Source organism: Lynx rufus, unplaced genomic scaffold, assembly GCF_022079265.1.
Source record: "Lynx rufus isolate CCGP_SWC_20201006 ecotype Redwood Valley unplaced genomic scaffold, mLynRuf1.p SCAF_2, whole genome shotgun sequence".
In the NCBI taxonomy this organism is placed as follows: Eukaryota; Metazoa; Chordata; class Mammalia; order Carnivora; family Felidae; genus Lynx; species Lynx rufus.
In genome coordinates, this window is record NW_025814834.1 from 55,850,966 (window position 1) to 55,878,425 (window position 27,460).

Here is a 27,460-nt window from a genome sequence, read left to right on the forward strand (position 1 = left end):
TATAAAACTAAAATACTCATTTCATACAATCCAGCAATCATACTCCTGGGTATTAAGCCAGATGAATTGTTAACTTATGTCCACACAAAAACCTGCATGTGAATGTTTACAGCAGCTTTATTCATCATTGCCAAAACATGGACGCAACCAAGATGTCCTTCAGTAGGTGAATGGATAAACAAACTGTGGTACATCCATATAATGGAATATTTTCAGTAATAAAAATAAATGAAAAGCTGTCAAGTCATGAAAAGACATGAAGTCACCTTAAGTGGATATTGCTATGTGACAGAAGCCAATCTGAAGACTACATACCGTATGATTCTGACTATATGACATTCCTGAAAAGATAAAACTATGGAATCAATAAAAAGATCACTGGCTACCAAAGGTTTGGGGAGATAGAGAGAGGGACGAATAGGCAGAACACAGAGAATTTTTAGGTCACTGAAATGATTCTGTGTGATACTGTAATGGTAGATACATGTCATCATATATTTGTCAAAACCCTTGGACTATGCAACACAGAGAGTAAACCCTAATGTGGGTTTGGACTTAATGAGACTATGGACTGTAGTTAATGATAATATATTTCAATATTGGCTCATTAATTATAACAAATGTACCATACTAATGTAAGATGTTAATACTAGGGAAAACTGTGTGTTTTGGGGGGAGGAAAGGAAGTCTATGGGAAGTCTCTGTACCTTCCACTCAACTTTTCTGTGACCTAGAACTGCTCTAAAAAATAAAGTCTATTAATTAAAAAAAAAAAAAAAGACTGGAAAACCTTGAAAACAATATTATAAGTGAAAGCAGACAGACACAAAAGGCCACATATTATATGAGTCCATTTATATGAAATGTCTACTATTTTAAGAACCAGGAGTTATACAAAAGAAAGAGCTAGATAAATAAGATGGTGAAAGAAGGATCCTGCTACTGATAGGAGGACATAGTGTGAATATGTTTCAGATTCAAAGAAAGACTAATGTATTTCTCATCAGAAAATAGCCTTAGAGAATTTTTCTGTTCATACATTTATTATGATATAATAGGATTTTTCCAGCATCAAGGTGTTGATACCAACACTAAATTACTAGGCAGTACAGCTTTCTGCAATTATACCTGTGCTTGGTAATTGGGGAAATCATAACGACCTTGAAAGCTAAAACTCAAGAATGCCTGGATCAAACTGTAGCTCAAATTAACTTCTTACACAAACTCTAAGTTACAAAAATGGATGGAGCAAATAGCCAGGATGAAATATGTAGGTCAACCTGCTTATAAAAATAACCTTGACAGAGTTATATAGATATTGTTGTAAAATTTCTTTATACAGTGAGAGGGAGTAGACCAAGTTTACTGAGCCGTAATATCTACTTATCTTTGATGAAGCAATCATAGCTTGTAGGGCTGTTGGACTGTATCACAGAAATGCCAATTGTTAATTATCAAGTAAGATTCATGATTTGCGAAAATGGAAGATGATTATTATTTTTAGAATAAAAAGAGTGCATACTAAGCCGTAAGAAGTAGAATGTCCAGTAAAAGATAAGTGAAAGACACAAAGGCTATATTAAAAACAGATAGCTAAGAAATTATGGAAATTATAACCAACAAATATTATATTATGAAATTATTACCAGTATCACTAATAAACAAATGTAAGTTAATGCAAAAGTAAATGCTGATTTAATCTGTCAGACAAGATTTAAAAAGAATAATAATATCCAATGTTGTATGAGTAGAGGTAAATGAATTCTCTGATGACTGTTAGTGGGAGTATTAATTGGTAGAGAATTTTTGGAGGAGGAGTTGGCAGTTGCTGTTAAGATGTTTTTTTAATGCAAATTTTCTTCAACCAAAATTTCACTTCTAGGAATCTGTCCAACAGAAGTATTGTCCAAGTGCACAAAGATGTGTTTACAAGAAAGTTCATGGCAGTGTTATTTGTAATAGAGAAAAATTGGAAACAACATGAATGTCTCCTCATAGAATATTCCACAGAGATGAAAAGGAATTAAGTAGATTTCTTTGAACTGACACGTAGAGTTTTCCAAGAGATATTGCCAAGTGATACAGAAGGTATAAAACATAACTTATAGTGTGATCCCACTTATGTTTACAAACACCCCCAGAACTAGATATTGTTAAGTTGGCAGTTAATTAAAAAAGGTCTAGAAGAATGCACTGTGAATGCCTCTTACGGTTGTTCCTTGGGGGAGGAGTAGGGCAGAATAGGAAATGAAGAGGCATCTGTAGTTATTTTATTGTATACACTTTTATACTGTTTGATTTTTTTAAGTTTATTTATTTATTTTTGAGAGAGAGAGAGAGAGAGCAAGAGAGAGAATCCCAAGCAGGCTCTGAGCTGTCAGTGCAGAGCTGGATGCAGGGCTCAGTACGACAAACCGTGAAATCATGACCCAAGCCGAAATCAAGAGTCGGATGCTCAACCAACTGAGCCACCCAGGAGCCCCTATACTGTTTTATTTTTTAAACAAAAACTAAAAATTTGTGTAATGTTAGGAGTTATTTAAAAATGTACATACATATTAATGAATTAATATTAGTAAAGCACTGAGAATATTTCCTGGTGCAGAGAAAGTGCTATGTAAGTGTGTGTTAAATTAAATAAATTAGTTCAAATGTTAGGGCTTTATCCTGAGAAAATAATTATGGGATGTGCAAACATTTAATTTCTAGAATGTTTAACTCTAAGATTATTAAAGTTAGAAATGACCTAAATGCCCAGCAGATGATTGACTAAAAAATATTAATTCACACAATGAGTGGGATTTTTGAATGATAATTTTTAACAGCTATATGGAGGTATATTTTACATGTCATAAAATGCACCCATTTCAAAGAGCGATTCAGTGATTTTTAGTAACTTCATGAGTAGTGCAACCATCAGCATAAATCAGTTTTAGCACATACCCCCAGTGAGATCCCTTATCCCATTTATAGTTAATCTCATTACCACCACTAGTCCAGGCACCAGTAATCTACTTTCTTTCTCTATAAAATTTCTTTTTCTGCACTATACAATGGGATATTTTGCATCCACAGACATTGGTCATAATAAGTGATAGCTGGTTAGAAAAGGGGAAAAAGCAGATAAAATATTACATATAGGATTAGCTTAGTTGAGTTTATATGAAGAGAGAGAGAGATGAAAATTTGAATGTTGGTTTCCAAAATGTTAATAGTGGTTACCCCTGAGTGGTAGAAATATGAGTGCTTTTTTTTTTCTTTTTTCTGTTGAAATCTTATGATCTGAAAAGCACAATATAAATGATCTTGGAATGGACATGGCTCCTGCAATATGTTCTTTCAATGGAGTGTCTGTGCATAAGAGGGTGGGAATTTAGAAGTGCCTTTGGATATGAGTGGGTTGTTTTTCTAAAGTCTCTCAGGTGGGAGCAAATAGGAATAAGGTTATCAGGTGATACAATTAGTACCTGCAAGATTCAGTTGCTCAGCAGACCAGCACCTGCAAAAAGTCAAGGAAAGTGGGCACTCATGGTTCAAGGCTGCCTACCAGGAATTGGCCTCAGCCTGTCTACCCTTGGATGAACTTGGCCTCTTAGGGATATTTTAGCCAATACTAGCCTCAGAAAGAGAGGTGAGATAGCTGAAGGGTACTCATTCCAGTTCCCCTGGGGTCCCCCACTTTGATACCCACCAGGGCAGAAGCGGAAACACCTATGTCCCCCTCTCCTAAGAACGGAAAGCAGAAGAGTAAGTTTCTCCTTTTCCTTTATTTGCTGCCTTGCTCTTCCTCATCTTTTGTGAATAAAATGCACCCCACATTCTCTTTAGTGTTCTTTTTTTTAATTGTTTTTATTGTTTATTTTTATTTATTTTTGAGAGAGAAACAGAGCATGAGTGTGGGGGAGGGCAGAGAGAGAGAGGGAGACACAGAATCTGAAAGAGGCTGTAGGCTCTGAGCTGTCAGCACAGATCCTGATATGGGGCTCAATCTCTGGAATGGTGAGATCATGACCTGAGCCAAAGTCGGATGCCTAACTGACTGAGCCACCCAGGTGTCCCTAGAGTGTTTATACTTAAAGCGAACAGTTTCCAAAAGTATGTGTTGGATTGTCTATTCCATGCCAATGTTCTTTTAAACCAAGTTGGTACTTGGGGTGCCTGGGTGGTTCAGTTGGTAAAGTGTCCAACTTTGGCTCAGGTCAGAATCTCGCTGTTCATGAGTTCAAGTCCCACATCAAGCTCTGTGCTGACAGCTCGGAGTCTGGAGCCTACTTTGGATTCTGTGTCTGCCTCTCTCTCTGCCCCTTCCCCACTCGACTCTGTCTCAAAAATAAATAAACATTAAAACATTTTTTTAAAAGTTGGTACTTTATGTATGTCTCTATTTATTTTGGGGAGGCTGTTTTCTTCAAAGAGGGCACAGCATAAGAGAAAGGCATGCTTCAGCCAAGTGTGTATACTTTGATGTGAGGTGACAAGATTCATGCAGGATTCTTATTCTTGAAATAAACACCTGACCTATTGCTTTTATTGAATTTGCTTAGAAACAAAATTGCAGTGAACCAAACTATACCTCTGGAAGCAGGAATTTCCTCTGGAGACTCTAGAAAACTTCAAACTCATTTTTTTACTCTTTTAAATATTATCTTCCTAAAATATATGGAAAGTATTTCATAATGTGAGAATAATGTGACCACATCCATATTTTGATACCTTATTTTCCAAATTACTTGAAGAGCTTATTTCGTGTTTGAGTTACAACACTCCCGGTTTCCAATCAGGTGGCCCCACCCAGCTCAGTGAAGTTTTGCCTTATAGTCACTGCCAGAGGGGGCGGAAGGGACCTGCTAGTGCAACTTACAGGGTCTGCACAGAGAAAGGAGATGCTACATGATGGTGGGAAGACCTTGTCTCACTCGTGACCTTAGCTGATAGTGATGTGGCTCTTCAAGCTATTTGCCTTCAGGAGTGGAGTCCATAAAGGGGGTGGCCCCAGGCCCCTCACAGAATCTCCAGTGTAGACCTTCAGTGTCCTTTAATGATGTATTATTGGACGGGACCAGCCCTGGAGGCTTTAACAGCCTTTCTCTGTGATCTGTAAGTTTTGAAAGGCTCAGTATCTACTGTCTTTCTGTAGGACATTGATGGAAGGTCCCAGTGCTCACATTTTATGCTTATTAGTGATACTTTTCATGAGTTTCCAGGGCTAGAGGGACTTTTCCACGCTATTTAATGATTTTCAGTTTAACTCTCTTTCTGAGTGGGATGTTGTAAAGATTAATTAGCCAATGTTCATAAAGTGCTTTCAAGCTGAAAAGTACTGCACAAGGGTGTGCAGACTGATTAGCTTCTTAGTCATTAAGGCTTTTTAGACCTTTTGGCATTCAGAAACTAGACAGTGAAGGCCAAATTCGTATTTTTTCTTGGAGGAGGGGGACCTAAAAAAGAGCAGAATAGAATAGTATCCCTCTTTCTTTTTTGAAAAAAAAAGACATCTGTTGCACTGGGACTGGAAAAAAGATTAAGATTTTTCATCATCTCCTATATCCATACTGCTTCTGCTTCTTCTTACTCCCTCCTTTCAAAATGTGTTTATCTGATTCTTCTGCACATTTGTTTAGAAACTCTATGATTATATTGTCATGTAGGTATCCATAGTGGAACTGATTCTGGCCTCAGAGCGCTGAATTGTTGTACTGATAAATGACACAGGGTAGGTAGAGCATTCCCTTTGTAAATAAAGATTCCCCTCTCGGTTTGCAATGTGTCAAAAAGGTGTAATATTGTCTCCATCCTCAGTAATATTTGCTCAATATATTTAGAGTTCTATATGATTTAGTTAAGCCTGTGACTGAGGCTGGAAAAGTACAGACTGGCCACCAAAGACATAAAGAGTTTCTAAGAGAAGCCAGGGACAAAGATGGATAATGTACAATGAATTAGATTGACAGCGGACATTTTAGCAGCATCAGCTGCACATGATGGGGGAATAATATGAGAGACAGTGGTCAATCTAGAATTGTATACCAAACTAAATTACCTTTTAAGATTGATCATAAATAAAGACCTTTCTATACAAACAAAACACATTTACCACGAATACTAAAGGATGTTCTAAAGGATTCAAAAAGAGAAAATTATTTCAGAAGGAAACAAGAGGCTAGAAGGAACAAAGAGGAAAAAATTGGCAACCATGTGGGTAAATCTAAAAAAGCATTAGGTAATAATAATAATAATGTCCAATTTGCAGTAACAAAACAAGGTATAAGTAAAAAAAGCAAAAAAGTAACATGTATAACAGGAAAGTTAAAGTATTCAACCTTCTTATCTTATTTGGAAGGAGGCTAAAGATATTAAAATTAGATTTTATTAAGTATGCACATAGACTTTCTAGTTTTAATCACTAAAATAAAAGAAATGTAATGTAGTGGGGGAGGGGAATCAATGGAATGAGAAAATAAAATCGATAGCAACTGGCTCAATAAAAAGGGAATAAATAAATTTACCATGGATCTTAGTAATTTCTCCTGGGCTCTTACTTTACAATTACAACTACTAGGTAACTATGTTGTAGAGTTCATATCAATATACCAACAGGACAAATGAAAAATAAAATAGTCTTACTGATATGTAAACAGCTATTTCTGGCTTGGGATAAAGTGTTCAGTAACAGCATCATTTTGATAACACACGACATGGATTATAGCAGAGGAACCTCAAATATAGAGAACACAGATCTTTCATAATGGACAGTAAGCTTGCCTGACCTCTACTCCAGAGAATATTATCTTAATTATACTTTATATTAAACAAGTCTGCTCTTTGCTCTGGAAGAAGACACTTTTTTCCAAGGCCATTCATTATACAAACACCTTTGAAATATAGAGCAGTGCCTTTGTTTTTACGTTGTCCAGAAATGTGAGAGATCCATGGAGAGATATCTCCCAAAAAGTTTGGATAAGTTTGTAAAGCCCAGTTTTCTTACCTGAAAAATAGAATGAATGGTATAGCATATGTAGTTACAAGGATCAGATGATATAGTATGTATAAAATGCTTAATGTCATATCCAAGGACTTTGTCAATATCGATTACTACTATAAATGATTATTTCTTGAGTAAAATGTGAGCATGTTTATTGAATTCTTTGTTTTCTCCAGCAAGTAGAATATTACAGCTCATAGATGTTTCTACTTATCACCAAGTATTAGAATTAAAAAGGATTAGGAAGATTACCCAGCGAAACCAGGCATTTTACAGATAAGGAAATAGGTTCAGAAAGGTTAAGTGACTTGTTGGCTTTCACACAGAACAGCCATATAAAGGACAATGGTCATCTAATTTAATAGTCACATAATTTTTAATGAGACCCAGTGCTTGGAGCTCAATAAATATTGGCATTACAAAGGAATTGAAGCAAGCCTATGATATATTAGAAAACATTTCACATATTTATTTGGTCATTCTCTTCTACATACTTGCTTGACCTCTGAACCACCTTAAACTTGGCCCCTGAAGGCAAATAAATACAGGAAGAAAGAGAGGAAAGGAGAAAGGAAGTCAGGAAGTCAAGAAGGAAAGAGAAAGAGAGAGAAGAAGGAAGGAAAGAGGAAGGAAGGAAGGAAGGAAGGAAGGAAGGAAGGAAGGAAGGAAGGAAAGAAAGAAAAAAAGAAAAGGAAAGAAAGAGAAGGAGGAAGGAAGGGAGGGAGGGAGAGAGGAAGGAAGAAAAAAAGAAAGAGAAAGAAAGAAAAAGAAAGAAAAAAGAAAGAGAGAAAGAGAAAGAAAGAAAAGGAGAAAAATAAAATAACCTGTATCCCCTCCTTCCTTCCACCTCCATCATAGTCACTGTCTCCAGAGCAGAGTCAAAACAACAACAACAACAACAACAACAACAGGAAACTACAAGAAAAGTGCTGTGTGTGTAGGTGATGTTGAAAGTGGCCCCATTCTGGCTATAAAGGCAGGGAAATTCTGGCAGAATATCTGGCAGCTTTATGTCAACAGCTTTATCCTGGCTTACCAACAAACTTCCTAAGGCGTGAGGGGGAGTAGTAAGGAAGAGGAATGAGGGGGCGACAGAAATAGCATCCAGTTCTAGGAGGCACCATGTTGTAAGACATGATCATGAGTTGTAGCATAAGATGACCTGAGTTCCTGTGTGAGTTTGAGCAAGTTACTGAATTTCCTGATCTCTAAAATGTACTTAAAATTTTTCCATGACAAGTTGACGTGCCATTCAAATAAAGAAATGAAGTGAGAGTGTCTGGCACCTCATTAAATAGAAGGTCCTCATTAAATAGAAGCTGGAATCAAATTCATTGAAGGAATTTATCCAGGAAAGATCTGTAAAAATCAGCCAGCTCACTGATTTTGTACTTCTGCTTAATACCAATTCCATCATTTCTCTGTTTTCTGTAAGAGTGGTGTCACAGCATTGGCTTCTACGGCCTTGTGAAATACTTTCTGGGACCTGAGGTCACAGCTGAATATGCCCAGGTAGCCAAAGCAAGATCTAATAGGAAAGCAATGATAAGGAATGTGGATTGTTCTTCATCTTTTGTCTTTCTCAAGCCTGCTGCAAAAACACCTCCCACTCTGGATAATTCTTTTCTGGGTGTCCCCGGGGTGTCTCACACTGTTCCTGCCATTCTTATCCCTCGCCTGTGGTAAACTCGTCTAGGAATTGGGAGCTGCTCTGTTTTGTCACTGCTCTAGAGTACCCCTTCACAGGACCTTGTAGTGTGTGTGTGTGTGTGTGTGTGTGTGTGTGTGTGTGTGTGAGAGAGAGAGAGAGAGAGAGAGATTGAGAGAGAGAAAGAAAGAGAGAGAGAGAGACAGACAAACAAGGAGACAGAGGGAGGAAGAAACATGCACTTTTCTATCTGCTTTAGAGGAGTCCCAAAGCAATATTACTTGTCCCAATGTGCTATGTTGTAAAGAGTTTAGGGAAATAGTTCTTTTGGTTTTTACTTGGGGTATTTTCTCTCCCTTTGGAATCAGAGATTCTGGAATGAATTTGAGTGAGAGTGCCAGGCAGTACTGAAAATCAGTGATACTGAAATGATGAGAAAGTCTTTGTTGGGATCGAGCCCACCACACCTAGCTGTTTCTTCCCATCGGAGAAGTGTTCTCTTAAAGAATCCCCAGCCTTTCCTCAAACAGGCTTCAGTAGGACATCCCACAAATTTGCATTCAATCCAGTTATGTCAACAGAACGGTGGGCACATTTTGAGCTCTTTTGCTTCAGGCTACTAGGCCCTCAGGTTGCTAAATTCCTACTGGGCCCTTGCATACTTCAATCTGTAGCTGACATTGCCAGGGTCAAGCTGAGATCCCCACTACAGATAACTTATGTGCAAAGAAATTGACTCACAGCCTGCTTGACTCCAAATGTGAATGTGGGCACTTGCCTTAGATTCTAGATATATAAATTTATTCATTTATTCTTTTTTCATTGATCAGAGAAGGAATGCACAGATGATGTAGATACAGTTCCTGTATCATAGTCATCATAGCCTGTTGCTTCACTTTATATGCTCATAGATGTGACTGTCCATGGTTAAAGCTTCACTGAGACCATGTTATAGTTAACTCTGAAAAATATCCTTTCCAAAGTTAAAATACTAGTATCAACAATTCCATACTCAATTTCTGTGATTGAAAACAAAGTATTATGATCAGGCCAATGCAGGGAATGTGGAATTTGGTGCAGTGATGTTTTAATGTTTTTAATACTCTCTTTGCCCCCAGGTTATGCAGATGTATCTTCCATTTTGTGGAATTGCCATATCTAATGCTCAGCTATTTGCTGCCTCAAGGAAAGAGTATGAAAGAAGCAGGGTGAGTGGAAAGAAACACTGCTGACAACCCTCAAAGCTCTCTGACTTTCAAGTATCTGTGAGTCATCATGTCTTTTAAAAACAGCAGATGATCTTTGAATAGTCCAGGAATCCTTTTAATTTGTTTAATCCTTCAAATTTATGGTTGAAGATACCTATAAGCAATAAGTCCAAATGGAAGTGGATACATATTCTCTGTTGTTGTTTGGGGAAATAGTACCAGCTTCTTTTAAAAATGAAATTAATTTCAGGGAGCCCGGGTGGCTCAGTTGGTTAAGCGTCCAACTCTTGATCTCCGCTCAGGTCATGATCTTACGGTTCCTGAGATCGAACCCCGCATCAGACTCTGCTGACAGCATGGGGCCTGCTTAGAATTCTCTCTCTCTCCCTCTCTCTGCCCCTCCCGCATTCACACACTGTCTCAACATATATAAATAATCTTTAAAAAAAAAATGAAATTAATTCACATCTATACTGTAAGGCAGCAGATATACTCTTACTTATGGCTTTGAGACAATAACACACTAAATTGTACAATTTAGTTCCTTTAAGAAGCAAGGTATGTTACAAATAATTTCACCCCATCTCATAAATTTTGCTTTTGAATTCAAAGTGTTTCTGGAAGAGCATCACAAGATGGCTGGACAAGAATGCAAACACTTTTATAGGATTATAAAGACACACACAAAGAGGGATTGATCTCCTATACCTTCACCAGCTTTAGAGTTAAATAGGAAAGAAAGAGAGGAAAGAAAGAGGAGAGAAAGAGGAATAGCAGGTGGGCCGATACTAAAAAAAAATTCTAAACTATCAAATAGAGATTAAATTATATTAAGCTTATTATACCTTTTTTTAATTTTAATTTTTTATTTTTTAAGTAATCTTTCCACCCAATGTGAGACTCGAACTTATGACTTGAGAGATGAAGAGATGTCCGTGCCACTGACCAGGGACTTGTTATACTTTTATTTTATTTTATTTTATTTTATTTTATTTTATTTTATTTTATTTTATTTATTTATTTATAAGTTTTTTAATGTTTAAGAGAGAGAGAGAGCCAGAGTGTGAGCAGGGGAGGGGCAGAGAGGGAGACACAGAATCTGAAGCAGGCTCCAGGCTCTGAGCTGTCAGCACAGAACCTGACACAGGTTTCGAACCCATGAGCTGTGAGATCATGACCTGAGTAGAAGTCTAACACTCAACCAACTGAGCCACCCAGGTGCCCCATTGTTATACATTTAAATACATGGAGATTACTGCCACAACTTAGAAATTTATTTAACAAGGTTTCAAAAAGTTAGAAATCCTCAGCTAATTAGTAATCAAATTGACTAAAAGTTTCATTGGCTAAGCATTATGATTTATGAATATTTCACAGCCAACAGATGCACACAACAGATTACTACAGCCATCTTCTTTAACATAGCATACCACACCATTTCTCTGACTTGGATCCTGTTTTTGTCATCAGCCCCATGGCTTACCATTTTCCTCCTTTCATTTGGCACTCCAGCAATAGTCCCCTGTTGCCAGAATACAGCCTGTTACTTTACTTTCTTATACCTTTAGCCACATTCCTCCCTCTGCCTTCAGTGCATCATGTCCACCTTTTCCTCCACCACCACCTGCCTTACAGATCCTTCAGGACCCAGCTCAGCCTTCTAGTTAATCCTCCCTTCCTTTCTTCTCGTCATTCCTTGTATATATTGCCATTATTCTACTTGTGGACACTTATCACACTGTATAATATTTATTGGTGGCATTCTTCTCCACCTACATTTTGAAGTCTCTAAGGGACGCTTCATGTATTATTGATCTTTACATCCTTACATTTGGCACAATTTATTTACCTGTTCAGCACATTTATTGTGTGATGTTCTTCAGACACTGTGTGTCCGAAGTCCCTGCCCTCATAGAACTTACTATTCTAGTGGAAACAATAGATAGTAGGCAAGCAAACAAATAAAAAATAATATACTATCAGGTAGTGATAAGTGCTATAACAAGTGAAATGAGATAAAGGGATAGGAATTGGTCACTGAAGGATAGTTTGGGAGGATGTTTATTTCAGATCATGATCAAGAAGTTCTCTATAAGATGTTATTTGAACAGAGACCTAAATGAAATGAAGGAGCAAAACCACACAAAGATCAGGGAAGAGCATTCCAGATGGTGGAAATATCAAGTGGAAAGGCACCGCGGCAGGTGAAAGCTTGATCCATGCATCTGGAGAGTAGAGAGGAAGGACTCAAATAACCAAAGCAATCCTGAGAGTAGAGAGGAAGGACTCAAATAACCAAAGCAATCCAAACCAAAGAAGAACAAAGCTGGAAGCATCACACTTCCTGATTTCAAACTATAATACAAAGCTATTGTAATCAAAACAATATGGTACTGGCACTAAAAACAGACACGAGACCAGTGGGATAGAATTGAGAGCCCCAAAATAAACCCATGCTTGTAAGTTAACATATATAGGATAAAGAGGCAAGAATACTTAATGGGGAAGAGATAGTTTTTCTAATAAATGGTGATGAGAAAACTAGATAGTCACATGGAAAAAATGAAATCAGACCCCTACCTTACACCACTCACAAAAATTAACTTGAATTAAAGGTATAAGTGTAGGACATGAAACTAAAACTTCTAGAAGAAACATAGGAGAAAAGCTCCATCAATTTTTTGACTCTAATGCAAAAGCACAAGCAAAAACAAAACAAAAAAAAAACAAGAATAAACTAGTGGGACCGCATCAAACTAAAAAGCTTCTGCACAGCAAAAGAAACCATCAACAAAATGAAGAAGCAGCCTATGGAATGGGAGAGAATACTTGCAAATTGTAATTATGTGAGGTGATGGACGTGTTAACTAACTTTATTGTAGTAATCATTTCACAATGTGTACATGTATCAAACCATCATATTGTACACCTTAAACTTACACAAAGTTATATTTCAATTATATCTTAATAGAGCTAGGGATAAAAAGAAATAATGTGGCTGGAATTAGGGCAGTGAAAAGTGAGAGATTCCTCCCAAAATTGGCAGTGAAATGTACAAAGCTTACTGATGTGGGAAATGAGTGAAAATGACTTTTGGCTTGTACAGATGGCAAGTAAACAGCTGGGTACAGGAGTCTAAAGGTCTGATGAGATGTCAGGACTCAAGATTCATATTTAGGAACTATCACTATATATAGATGGCATTTAAAAGTAGGGTACCAGTTTGGGTAATCTGGAGGAGAATATGTGGATAAGAGAAGGGAAGAGGTCCAAGGATGAGCCCAGGAACAAAAGAAGGCACTAGAAGGAGCGGAAGGGGGAAATACAAGTGAAATAAAGAAATGGGGACTGTTCAGCTGTATGAATGGCCTCTAATGTCTATTGAATTGCCTATCATCCTAGATTTCCTTCTCTTTTTCTCCCATCGTGGAACTAGTCTGTATTGTTATTTGTGAAACTTTTATCACTTGTTAGTAAAGCAGCAATTTTTAATTAGAAACAGTAAAATTACTATGATGTGCTTTGTCAGTGCAAGACTCAAGGCACAATTAGTTTTTCCTCTGAGATAAATGTTTTTGTATATGGGTCCCAGAGGCCCTATCCACGCAGTCACAACAAATTGAAAAGTTAAATAATTGTTCAGTTAATATGATCCATCTGAAGAAATAGTCTAGATGATTAAGGAAATAATGGTTTCCCCCTTAATAACAGGGAATTGTGTTGGTAATTATTTAGACAATTGCCTCATTTTTAATGTTATATTTAAGTATGAAATTATTGCACATTGCCTTCTTAACAGCAATTTGCTGTCCAAATGCCAAACAGTCAGGATACACTCAAAACTTTTTTCACCTCCTGGTGTTTCTCCACATCAGGATCATAGAGCTACCCAGGGCCTTTAGCCACATTCACAAGCTCTCTTTAGAGAAAATGCTACCAAGGATATTTGATCCTCTTTTAGATGCTCAGTGAACTAGACTCATTTCATGGATCTCTTAACTCATTCAAATGCTTTTCTACCTGAACAGACTCAGAGAAGAAATTTTCACGTTTCCAATGGTTTCAGGACAAATCAAATTCATTACTAAAGTTGACAATTGGTCATATCCCTGAGATGATCATCAACACCATCTACCTGAATAGATGTTAATTTGAAAACCCACAAAATCCTTTTGTGAGAGGTCAGACCTGAGAGTGTACATCTCATTAAGTTCTACTGAACAAAGCACCCTCTGGACAATTCACTGGCTGTGTAATTTTCTTATTGCTCTCTGATAGAAGCATAATATCTATTACCTGTACATAGCCCACTTTTCTGAAATCTCTGGAAAGAGCCATGTAATTAAAAAGTCCAAATAAATATTATTTCAATGCAAAAATTGCAAGTTAACTTAGCTGGATAAAATAACAGGTTATTGCAATTTGATTTTTAAATGAGTATGCAGTTTTCAAGTTAGAATTTTAAGGGTTTTTTTCTTTAGTTTGTGTGCTTTTCATTCTGTTGTTTTAACAGAAATTTTAATGGTACTTTCTTTCCTGAGATATATAATAGTATTTAAATGTTTTCCTGTGCAGGTGGAATGAAACAATACTTCTTGTGTAGAGGGATTAATGAGGGTTTTATATGTATATATATATATATATATATATATATATATATATAAAATAATTAATACTATATATATTTATTTATATACATAAAATATATATGTGTAATATATATATTAATCCATATATATATGGATTAATGGGGGATATATATATATATATATATATGGCTCTGAAGCTTAATTAGCATTCACCACTATAATTCCTTCAGAATTCTGTGAGAAGTGTATACTAGGGAAAATATGTCTCAAGTTTGACCATGAACCCATTTCTTCCTGATGGTGAGGAAGAGCTGCTTTGTAATTTTCTGAAATAAATGTGCTTTAGAGAGAATCAGGTATTGATATAACATAAAATGTTGAGTTTATACCTAGTCACATTGCAGAAAAACTGCAGGAGAGGGTGGGGGTGGGGCATGGAGGAAAGCTGAGAGCTAAGGACTAAATGGGACTATGTAGTCATTAGCTACTTGGGAAATAGTTCTATAGCTGTATGTAGGATTCATATGGGATTATATGGATTGGCACTATTTTCAAGTTGTGTTTTCCAGCTCAAAAGTCTGTGATAAAACAAAGTGATGGAATATTTCAAAACAATCATGAATGCTTTAAAAATTAGCCACACGGACACCTGGGTGGCTCAGTTGGGTAAGTGGCTGACTTCAGCTCAGGTCATGATCTCGCAGTTCTTGGGTTCAAGTCCCACGTTCAGGCTCTGTGCTGACACTTCGGAGCCCAGACTGTCCTTTGGATTCTGTGTCTCCCTCTCTCTCTGTCCCTCCCCTGCTTGTGCTGTCTCTCTCTCAAAAATTAATAAACATTAAAACAAGTTTTTAATTAGCCACACAAATATATTTATATTTTATTATAGCAAAGACAAAATGGAATTTTGAGAGGAAAAAAACCATTTTTATTCAGTCCTATACCCACCTAGATATATCCATTTCATCTTTCCTAGGCTTTGCTAGAGGTTGTTAATGACCTATTTGAAGAACAGACTGACCTGGAGAAAATTGTCAAGAAAATAATGCATCGGGCCCAAACTCTGTTGAAATGTGAACGCTGTTCTGTTTTACTCCTGGAGGACATTGAATCACCAGTAAGTCATTTTTTATCTGTCACCTAGAGTTGCAGACTGCATTAATGGAATAAAGTGTAGTTTGTTTGTAATTCAGCTTGTGAAATCATGACTCGAACCACTCCCTTCATGACTCTTCTAACCATGAGATGGCTTTTTGTAAAATTAAAGTTTTTTAATTTCTTTTACATGTATTTTCAGTCTTGTGTTGCGTCATCTTAGAAACATGGGCTCTTAGGTTGGTGGGGCCCTTAGAGGTCTATCCCAGTCCTGAGTATTTACAGATGAGGGAACTGAGGGGTTGGATGGTTTGCCCTGTCCCTCCCAGATGCATAGACATTAGCTTACGTGCCAGGCTCCTATCGTATTCACCCAGTGCGAAGAAGGCCCTTGGCATCTATGGGTGTGGATTGCAGTCCAGATGATGCTCCACAGTCCTCTTATCAGGAGGAGGAAGCAAAAAAATGCTGGAGAAGCAGTGCCTTTGCTTTTGGAGCTTGGGCAGATTGTACTTGAGCTGAGTGGAGTGACAAGCCTCAGCTGGGCTGTGCTCTGCAGCAAAGGTCTGAACTGCAGTCTCCAAGTTCTCTTACAGTCGCTTTGGAGCTGGGGACACTTGCACAGAACATGGGGCAGGTGGAGGAGGCTCCCTGCTCTTCACCGCAGGGGGTCCTGGTACTCCAAAGGCAAGTGGCAAGCTAGTTCAAGGCCTCAGGTCTGCAGCACCTTAGCTGTCAGGTTTCTGTTGAGCCCTTTGGCTCTTTGGGGGAAAATCCACTGGGTAAACACACAACAGTATTGAAAATAATGATCATCATCAATCTAAGTTCTTAAAGTTAAATGTCTAAACCCTTAGCAGCAATTTAATATCTTTACTGTGAACTGTCTTCCAAGACCAGGAATTGTCTAGCTATTTAAGTGCTGTTTTAATACCTCAGAGGATGATATTTTACTGTACTTAGAAGAGGTTATTATCTTTGCCTTTAGGTTTGTTTTCTTCAAAGAATAAGAACCTTAGGGTAAATCTGGGAGATTTAATAATAAGTATTGTAAAATTTCAACACTAAGTGTGAAAAAAAATCTGTATTTGTTTAAAATGTTTAGGGGTATGGGGCGCCTGGGTGGCTCAGTCGGTTAAGCGTCCAACTTCAGCTCAGGTCACGATCTCACGGTCCGTGAGTTCGAGCCCCGTATCGGGCTCTGGGCTGATGATGGCCCAGAGCCTGGAGCCTGCTTCCGATTCTGTGTCTCCCTCTCTCTCTGACCCTCCCCCGATCATGCTCTGCCTCTCTCTGTCTCAAAAATAAATAAACGTTAAAAAAAAAAATTAAAAAAAAATAAAATGTTTAGGGGTGTTTGCCTATATTTTAGCAGAGCTGGGGGTTATTTCTATTTTAGCAAGTGTGGATTAAACAAACAATAACCTTGCCATTATCCTGTGATTGTGTAAAACTCAGTGGAACTTTGGGAGGGGGCGCACACACACACACACACACACACACACACGACCCAATAACCTATATGGAATGCTTCCAGATGCTTTTGTGAATCACTTGAGTTCACTTACTTCCCCTTCATCCTTATGAAACAGGCATTATTATCATCTTCAGTTTATTGAGCAGGAAATAAGGCTCAGACGGTTGAGTGGCTTGCTGGAGTCCTCCCTCCCCACCCCACCCCCTGACTCTGAAGCGTCAGAAAGGAATGGAGGGGGGGGGGCTGGTGGTGCTTGTTGGTGCAGGCAGGCTGTAGGCTGTCACTAAACAAAGGCAGGAAGAGGCAGCTGTTGGGGCTTCGGCTGCCAGGATTCCCTGAACCACCCCCTGGGTCCCTGTGAGGGCAAGTGGCTGGAGGGCCAGGTGGAATCTGGACAAGGACAAGCTCACTGTTTGCTAGTTCAGTTGTAAACAGACCTGCAAGTAATCTAAAACCAGCTGAGGGTGGCCATTCTTGCTAATCTTTTAACAGAGACTGGTTTTTGTGCTGTGGCCTTGCTCTTCAGCCCATCAGATGAAAAAGTACAGATGACAGAAGTGGATATGGAAGGTGGGGATAGAGCTGGAGGGAAGAGTAGGAACAGTGTAGGGGTTGGGTGTCAAAAACCACTCTATGGGGTGCCTGTGTGGCTCAGTCGGTCAAACATCTGACTCTTGATTTCAGCTGAGATCATGATCTCACAGTTCGTGAGTTTCAGTCCCCATTGGGTTCTGCACTAACAGCACAGAGCCTGCTTGGAGTTCTCTCTCTCTCTCTCTCTCTCTCTCTCTCTCTCTCTTCCCCTCTGCCCCTCCCTGCTTGCATGCTCTCTCTCTCTTTCTCTCTCAAAATAAATAAATAAACATAAAAATCCCAACTATCTATAGTAGATGGTATCAGCATTAAAGGTGTTGATATATTACTGAAAGTTAAAAAGACTTTTCTGCTACCACAGCTGAAAATTCTCAGACTGTAATGGTGGGATTAGAGCAGAAAATTCCAGGCCACTCTACACGATTTCTTCTCTTTGCCCATCCCCTCCCCTTGAAAGTGAGGATGAGCTCCTCTAATCTAGAGGGCCAAGGTCTAGAGGTAAAAGTCAGCTATGTGCAAAAAGAGGAGACTAATCTGCTTGGTACTGTTTTAAAAGCTGTAAAGAGTTTTTGGCAAGGGACTGCCTGGGTTGCTGTGGGAGGGGTGAAGGCAGGAGTGAGGTTATGTAGATGTGGGTCACCAGGTAGAAACCCCATCAGTGCCATGCTCTTCTTTAGCACACTTCCCACCAAAGACTTCTCAAAACGTCAGACTCCCCCTGGTTGTGTGATAGCAGTTACGGGAAGGACGCCAGACACGGTTATGCCAAGTACAGAAGGAGAAGCCAGACCGAACTGGTACCAGGTGCCAAAATCTGACGCTGCACAATTCAGCAAACAAAAGCAAGACTGTGCACTCAGGGCTCACGAGGCTGGCCTCTCCCAACAGGTATCTTTGTTGTGAAGAACATTTTAACCTTAAATTTTTTTTAATGTTTATTTATTTTTGAGTGGGGAGGGGCAGAGAGAGAGACACACACGCACAGAAACCGAAGCAGGCTTCAGGCTCCCAGCTGTCACACAGAGCCCGACTCGGGGCTCAAACTTGGGAACAGTGAGACCGCAACCTGAGCTGAAGTCAGACGCTTAACTGACTGAGCCACCCAGGCACCCCAGGAATATTTTAACTTTAATGTGTCAAGTTTATCAATTTCCTTTTTGATTTGTGCTTTAAGAGTTTTGTTTAAAAAAACTATCTGCCTCCATGTTATAATAACATTGTCTTATATTTTCTTTAACCCATCTGGTATTTATGGTCTTCATATCCATCTAAAATTTATTTTTTGTGTGTAGTGTAAGGCCCTATATGTATAACCCATTGTGTCACCCCCCCACACACACACACACACTCTGTAATGACACTTCTGTATTATATCAAGTTTCCATATATACCTGGGTCTGTTTCTGAGCTCACTAGTCTATTTGTCTATTTCTGCACCAGTATCATACTGTCTCGGTTTCTGTAATTTCATAATACACTTTGATATCTGAGAACAAGTCCTCAGTGCTATTCTCTTTAAAATCAGCCTGCTTATTCTTGGCCTGTTGCTCCTTAATATAAATTTTAAGAGCAGGTTATCAAGTTCTGTGAGAAATTCTTTATAGACTGATTGAAATTGCTTTAATTTACATACCAGTTTGGGCAATTTCTGCAAGTAATACAATATATAAGGGGAAAATGGCTTAAACAATGAGAACGTCTGTGTCTTATATGAGAAGTCTGCAGGAGGTGGCTGCGGGTGGTGCAGTAGCCTGATGATGTAATCAGCAAGGTAGCTCTGTCCACTTTCCTGTGGATGTCTCAGTGCTCGACTGGCTTTGATCCTCATGATCCAGGAGACTGGCACAGCTCCAGGCAGTATGTCTTCATGTAACTGTGTCCCAGGAGAAGAGAAAAGGAAAACTTCTGTTCATGTTTCTTTTTCTCAGGGAAGAAAGTCTTTTCCAGAAGAGGTTTCTCCAGCTGACCTTCCCTCGAGATCCATTGGTTGAGAACAAATCATTCATATTCTTCATATTTCTGTTCTTCCCCTTTCATTCTCTGATACAGGTGTGTTCAAATGTTCAGCATAACTGGGATTTATCAGCATCTTCTTGTCTGATTCTGTAGGTTGTCGATTTAGGTGTCTGTATTAATAGGAACTGTTCATGTGTTTTTGAATTTGGGATTGGAGCTCATTTTGATGGGAGGGTGTATTGTTTGTTTGTTTGTGCCATTGTTTTCTTTGGTTCTCTCTTATACTCTTCCCTCCATGTCTAATAGTCTGTGCAGTTCCTTGGCCTCTAGTCAAGAACCAGGCCTTATGTAGGGTCTCCTGCTGTGTGGTAATATCACACTAAGCCAGAAGCAACGTGGTTCATTTTCTGGGGGTAAAGATAGGTCACCTGGTTCAAGGGAACCTTTTTAGTTCCCCAACCCCAGTAGAAGCTGAAATTCCGATCATTGCTGCCTGCCTGTGTCTGGATTTGGGGTGCAGTAGGCCTGTCTTCAGGCTTGGCCCTTTAGAGATCTTTTCTTTTCCTTATACTCTGCTGTCCTGCCCTTCTCTTTTTTTCTGCTTTTTAACCTCTACATGTCTTTCTTGTTTTCTCTTTCTGTATTTTATCAATCTTTGATCTGTTTTGGGAAGAGAACAGATGTGTCAAAACATTTAACTTCTAGACATCTCTACTGGCAGTCCATATACTACTTTTACAATCAGGGGGAAAAATGTATCATTTCAGGAAAAAAAAATCTGCTTAAAGTTTCCTTTGTCTAAAAATAAATTTTGCTTTTCTCTATTTTATTAGAATCATTCCTGGAAACAAAGCTTCTAATTGTTGACTTGGGATTTGAATATTTAAAAAGCTGGTTATTGCAGATGTATGCTACTTCCTGGCCTTTTCTTCATTTGCGGGAAAGAGGAAGAAAGAAAATTGAAATCTAGTTATAGATGCTTTGATTCATCAAGCTTTTAACTCAATGTTTAGAGATGCCTTCATGGTGTTTTTTTTTTAAATGTTTATTTATTTTTGAGAGAGAGAGAGAGAGAGAGAACACCAGCAGGGGAGGGAGAGAGAGGAAGAGAGGGATAGGGGATCCAAAGCGGGCTCCGTGCTGACAGCACAGAGCCCCATGTGGGGCTCAAACTTGTGAACTCAGATGCTTAACTGACTGAGCTACCCAGGAGCCCCTGCCTTCATGGTCTTTAAACTGGGTAGGCAGGTGTTAACTGGCCAGTTCACTCAGTGGATGCCAAAAATAGAAACAAGGAATGCCTTTCCAGCCTCTTCTCCTGCCAAAATTAATATTTTACCCTCTTTTGCTTCCCTTAAGTGTTTTAGTCAATCAGTTTTAAGTGAGTTTGTCAATGGTATTTTCCATTAGACTGAAAAACAGAAAGATTGTTCTAGCTACTGTCGACATTAGGAAATATTTAGTTCCTCGAACTGAATATTCTGTGCGTAATGTTATTCCATTCCATGAACCTGGCTAAGCAATTCCTATCCCTTCTGTTAGTTTCTTTCTAGCTCATATATTTACTATTATCTCTATTTCTTTCTGTGCTTAGTCAAGGAAAGCAAGAAGCAGGCATTTCAATCGTAAAGTCCTAAGGCACTGTCTCAGCACTAGTATTTACAAGTGTTCTTTCATGGATCATTCTGATGGCTCAACTATTGCACAAGCAGAACTCCATCAAGTACTTTATAACTGAGCTTGTAACTATGATGCTCGTTTCTGGAGTTCACTTCCTAAACCATGAAGCATAAGCTATCCTTATTTTTTAACATGTTCCTTAACTTCTTGGTTCTTATGTAAATACATGCACAATTAAGCCATTGAACTAAATGATCTTCCTGAATCCAACACTTGAGAGAAAGAGATGGAGGTAATCATTATCTGATTGCTCTGGAACAGCCTATAATTAATTCAATCCCCTCCATTTGAAGTGGATGGCAAAAATTGCTTCAGGCTTTCCTTTCTATTTCACTTTCTTTCCATTTTCCCCACCTTTCTTTAACTTTCCTTTTCCCTATAAGGAAGCCAGTGTAAATTCTTTTTGATTTTTGTTCCAAGTGCTTTTTCAAGAGTGCAAAATAGCAAGTAACTAAAAAACTCTGATGATTATCCAAAGAATCATTGTTTTATGTATATGTATATGTGTATGTATATATGTATACATATATATACTTACATCACTAATCATTAATATATCATTATATATTTGTTATATTAACTTACTTTATTAATAATTTTATATCAATGTATTAACTCAGATCATTAATCATTTATATGTGTTAAATGTGTGTGTGTGTATCCAACTTCTTTTTTTTTTTTAATTTTTTTTTTCAACGTTTATTTATTTTTGGGACAGAGAGAGACAGCATGAACGGGGGAAGGGCAGAGAGAGAGGGAGACACAGAATCGGAAACAAGCTCCAGGCTCTGAGCCATCAGCCCAGAGCCCGACGCGGGGCTCGAACTCACGGACCGCGAGATCATGAACTGGCTGAAGTCAGACGCTTAACCGACTGCGCCACCCAGGCGCCCCTCCAACTTCTTTTTTTTTTTCAACGTTTATTTGTTTTTGAGACAGAGAGAGACAGAGCATGAACAGTGGAGGCAGAGAGAGAGGGAGACACAGAATCTGAAACAGGCTGCAGGCCCTGAGCGGTCAGCACAGAGCCCGATGCGGGGCTCGAACTCATGGGCCGTGAGATCATGACCTGAGCCGAAGTCAGATGCTTAACTGACCAAGCTACACAGGCGCCCCATCCAACTTCTGAACTTCAATCCTCACTGACCATGTCGACCACATCCTGTCCCAAATCATTAACACTTCTGAGATTTCCTATTTCAGTTAATAGAATCATCATCATGTAGTAAGTAACTCAAGCTAAAAACCACACAGTAGCCTCTAAGTATTTCTTACCATTTATATTCAACCATTTGTAAGTTCTGTTGCTTTTATGTTGAAACCCTGTTTCTAGCCCCTTCCTCCCACCTCTTCAACCACTGGCTTTACTCTGTCTTTACTAATCTCTTACCTCCACTTTTTCCTCTTGACTCATTTCTTCACTTGTAAATGGGGTAGTCTTCCTTTCCATCAATTCTTCATACTCTTTCCAGTTCTCTTTCTGAAACATGCATCTGCCTCTACATGCTTCAGAACATTTGGTAACTTTGCCTACACAATAAAGTTCAAAAGCTTTGTGTTTTAAGTATTTATTTATTTATTTATTTATTTAGAGAGAAAGAGAGAGTGCGCACATGTGCACATGGGTTGGAAAGGGGCAGAAGGAGAGAGACTCCCAAGCTGCCAGTGCAGAGCGCAACATGGGACTCAGTCTCACAAACCTCGAGATCATAACCTGAGCCGAAATCAAAAGTCAGACACTTAACCAACTGAATCGCCCAGGTACCCCCTACCCAATAAAGTTCAAACTGCCCAACATAACAAGTTCATCTCCTCTGCTCCCCAACTTACCTTTTGGAGGTCCTTTCTGGTCCTCAGCCTCACCCTATCCCTTTCTTCCTTCTCTATCATCACCCCCCTCCATGGTCAGCCTATGCTTACATTTGTCTCTATGTCTTTGTACATATTGTTCTTGTGGAAGAGAAAATGCACCAGACAATTTAGGGAGATAATTTCATCCAGGTATTGCAATAGGGAGAACATTCATTTCTGAGGAACATCTCAAAGAAAAGGAAGGAAGGATGGAGACAGGTGTTATTTTGGAATATGCTAGGGCAGGGTGGTCCTTTGAGGTTAGCTAATTTTGGAAGACAAAGTGGTAGGGAGGATTTCTTTACTATTACTGTGTTTTGGGGAGCAGGGCTCAGGTGAAGTTCAACATTGTCAACTCTATAATATTCTCTGCAAATGCCTGTCCCTCCATCTATTATTGATCTTTCTGTCTTTAGCTCAGTGCCCTTGAAGGCAGTGGGCTTTCTTGTCCACTGGCTTCCAGTTGAGTTTGACAAACAAGAGGGATCAGCAGAAGGTATAAAGGCTGGAGGAGAGAGAAATGATTATTCCTCTTGTTCTTTCTCTGCCAGTTGTAGAGGTGGCTTGATTCTTCCAAGAATCCTCTCCATAGCTCTAACGTCTTCAGAACAGCAATAACACTGTTCCCTCCCTCCTGCCATCTTCCTTCTCTCCCTTAATCCCTGTGACCTATGGGTGTTTACTGCTCCTTTAGACCTAGAGATGTTAACTGCTTTCCAAATTTTCTAGTTCCTGGGAATGTCACAATTTCTTATTGGTTTCTTTTAACCCTGCCCACACTTCTGTAACTAGTCCCTTTATTGAATTAGGTTCAGTTAAACCCGTTTGAGTGTTCTCTCTGTTTTCAGCTCAAACTCTGACCTGTTTAGTCCTTCAGCCTGGAAAGCTTCCCCCGCTACTCTGCCTAGGGCATGCCTGCCAACCCTTTAAGACATAGTTCACGCAAAGTCTTCTTCTACATCTTCTTCTGGGCACTTGTAGAAATTTGAACATATATTGTGATGAAATTATACGTTTGTGAACTATTTCCTCCTCTGTACTATGTTGTTGGTCCATCAAAAGACAAGACATGATTTATGCCCCTTGGTGTTTCCAAGCCCATAAGAGTGCCTGTACACTAAGTATTTGATAAATATTGATTGAGTGAATAAGTGATTAGAGTAAATTACTCTTCAGCATAAGTGAGAAATTTATCAAGAAGGATGGCAGTGGATGATCATTTACAGTCTTTTGCCCTATAGAATAGTCTTCTTGTGGAAAAAATATGGATTAAGAAAACTAATGAAAAAATGGTGATTATTAGATCATTCCCATTTTCTTTTTGGTGGCAGGAATATCTATTTGAGCACAGTATTTATTTTTTAAGTTGTTTTTAAATTAAAAAAAAAAAAACAGAGAGAAACCAGACCAACTAGTGCTTGATAAATATCCAAATCAAAAAGACTTCTGTCCGTGGAGCTTTTCCAAAGAACAGGCAGAGATGCTTGGGGATATTTTGTTTACTTCACTGTGGCATGGGTACTGCCTTCCCCAGGGTGTGATAACCAGGGCTGATCAACAGCCAGCAGAGCTTGGAACCACTTGTTCAGTTTCATTGACCTATAAACCGCTTCTGATATTTCTCTTGTAAGACTCACTTTTTACTTAGTGGATGTGAATGTGTGTATTTATTTATTTAACCTAGGTTCATTTAATACATCTATTATAAAATCAGACTTGGATTTGGAGAATAAATTTTAAAAAATTAATGAAACTGAGAACTATACCATTGGTCCAAGTCAAGAATAAAGCATGGGTTTTATTGTCTCCTTTTACGCTTTTGTCTGTTTTTTTTTTATTGGTTATAATCTCCACAGTGGCTCTGTATATCCCATTAAATTGCTTTGAAATATTTTGGCTGTTTTTTTGCTGCTTCATTTTTTTTTTTTAATTTTTTTTTTTAACGTTTATTTATTTTTGAGACAGAGAGAGACAGAGCATGAACGGGGGAGGGTCAGAGAGAGAGGGAGACACAGAATCTGAAACAGGCTCCAGGCTCTGAGCGGTCAGCACAGAGACTGACGCGGGGCTTGAACTCACCAACCGCGAGATCATGACCTGAGCCGAAGTCGGACGCTTAACCGACTGAGCCACCCAGGCGCCCCGCTGCTTCATTTTTAAATCCAGGTGACTGACCATAAATTGTTTTCTACTTGAATGCATTATATTTTTAATAAATATGTTTTAAATATAGAAGTTGTTTGAGGCATGCCTGCCTAGAGTTTTGCTTTTCAAACAAAGATACTTTTTGAGAGTAAAAGGAGGCACTTTTAATAATTGTATCAGGACAATAGGCTTTATAAAAGTGGGCAGTTCATGACAACTGGCACATATGCATGTCCTCAAGTATATCCCCCACCACTTACCATGGTGTCTAAAATTTCCATCATTACGGTCTTATTTCAGATGTGAAGATTCTGACTCCAGGGACCCACATTCTAAATTATGGATAAATTATATAGGAATATAAATACATTAATCTATCACCAGCCATTAACAGTGTACCAAAATATAACTAGGTGACCTGGTCCAGACATGGCTCTAGACCAGGAGTCAGCAAACTCTTCAATGAAAGACCAGCTAAGTAAATATTTTAGGCCTCGTGGCCTATATGGTCTCTGTTGTAAGCAGTCAACTACACTGTTAGAGCAAAAGGCAGCCATGGATAACATTTAAATTAATGGATGGGCTCTGTTAAAATGAAACTTTATTTATAAAAACAGATGGTGGGGCAGATTTGGCCCACAGACTCCCTTGCCCACTCCTGCTCTAGAGGAATGAGAAGCACGCTGATCAGTCGGCATCTCCAGAATTGTATCACTTGCCTGCTCTTCATCTTGCTGTCCTCAGCATGGACCAAGGCGCATGTGCATGTCGCCTTAATAAGGACCCACTATTCTGATGACTTTGAGGGTTCATGGATGGGTGAGTCTAATCTCAAATTGACCTAAATTTAGAAAATCTGTAAGGAGATTCCACCGGCAGCCCTAGGTTCCCGACAGTTTGGTCTAGACTAGGATTTCTGAGGTAAATCCATTCTAAAATGGACTTGGAGCCCTTTATAGTCAGGTCACCTGGAACCAGACTAACTTTATACACCTTATGGAACTGGGTCTGGGGCTTCACTACTTTCTTGATCTTATCTGGCTTACAGTGATTAGTGGGTTTGTCCTCACAGTTTCAGTGCTCTGTTCATATTTGACCACTGTCTGGATGTGATCCAAGCCTCCTTCTCTTTTTTTCTTGCGTTGTTTGCTATCAGCTGGAGGCCCTTAAATATTGTATTTCTCTTACCCACCATTCCAGAATCCCTTCCTATGCCTCTGAAAAATCCTCTCTTATACTAATGTTCAAATGTAATTAGTTTTACATAAGCAAATTTATGTTATTTCATGTGTAAAATATTTTTATACACTGTATACATTTTTCAAGTATGTAAGTACTTTATCTCCTGTCTGTTTATACTTTTACTCAATTAATTATGAAGAGCACTTAAGCCACCTTTCAGCAAAAATGCGAAAATTCATAGTGAGCAGATATTTTCTGAGTGCTTATTAGGTACCAGACACATGACAAAATGAAATGCAAAATTTCAAATAAAAAGGGAGAAAGAGAAAGTAGATGTTATAAGCAAAACCAAACAAAATCAACAAACTCAAAAGCAAATTATGCTGCAAAAAGATAAAACTTTGAAACTAAAGCTTTGCTCTGAGCTTCCTAATAGCTAAGGTAAAAAAAAAAAAAACTTAATACATTTTATAATTCTGTTTGTTTAGCAGAAGGAATCATGTCAACTGATAAAGAAAATTTTCCTGACCCTTAAGTTTAAAATTTTTCCCCCTTTAACATATTATTTAAAGGTTAGAGACCTTATTTACTATTTTTCATATCTGTTTGTCATCCAGTACACATCGATATGTATTAGGTAATCAATATTTAACCGAAGACCAGTCGGTATTATTCTCATTTTTCTCCTGCAGACTTGAGAACCTATGAATTATCATATAAGGTACAAAGTAAGGGAACATAATCTATAATGCTGCCCTAACTTCTGATACCAATTATAAGTTCAAGGGTTCCCAATACTCAGGCTCAACAATTTGCTAGAAGGGCTCCTAGAACTCATTGAAAGCTGTTACATTCATGGTTATGATTTATTATGGGGAAAGATACAGATTAAAATTAGCCAAAGGAGAGATGCATAGGCAGAGTCCAGGAAGGTTCTAAATGTGGAGCTTCTAGTTGTCTTCTCTCCGTGGAGTCATGGATATCATTACCTTACCTCGGTAATAATATGTGACAATGTACATCATGAAGTATTGCCAACCAGGATGGTGACCC

The 27,460-nt window shown here is 38.6% G+C and overlaps 1 protein-coding gene across 1 annotated transcript in view; it reads left to right on the plus strand.

Annotated features, from left to right (window-relative positions):
* PDE11A (phosphodiesterase 11A) overlaps positions 1-27,460 on the plus strand; it is a 385,818-nt gene that overhangs the window by 140,912 nt on the left and 217,446 nt on the right. Inside the window, exons 3-4 of the mRNA XM_047084228.1 lie at positions 9,749-9,838; positions 15,404-15,544. Coding sequence (XP_046940184.1) covers positions 9,749-9,838; positions 15,404-15,544 — 231 coding nt within the window. The remainder of the gene's footprint in view (positions 1-9,748; positions 9,839-15,403; positions 15,545-27,460) is intronic.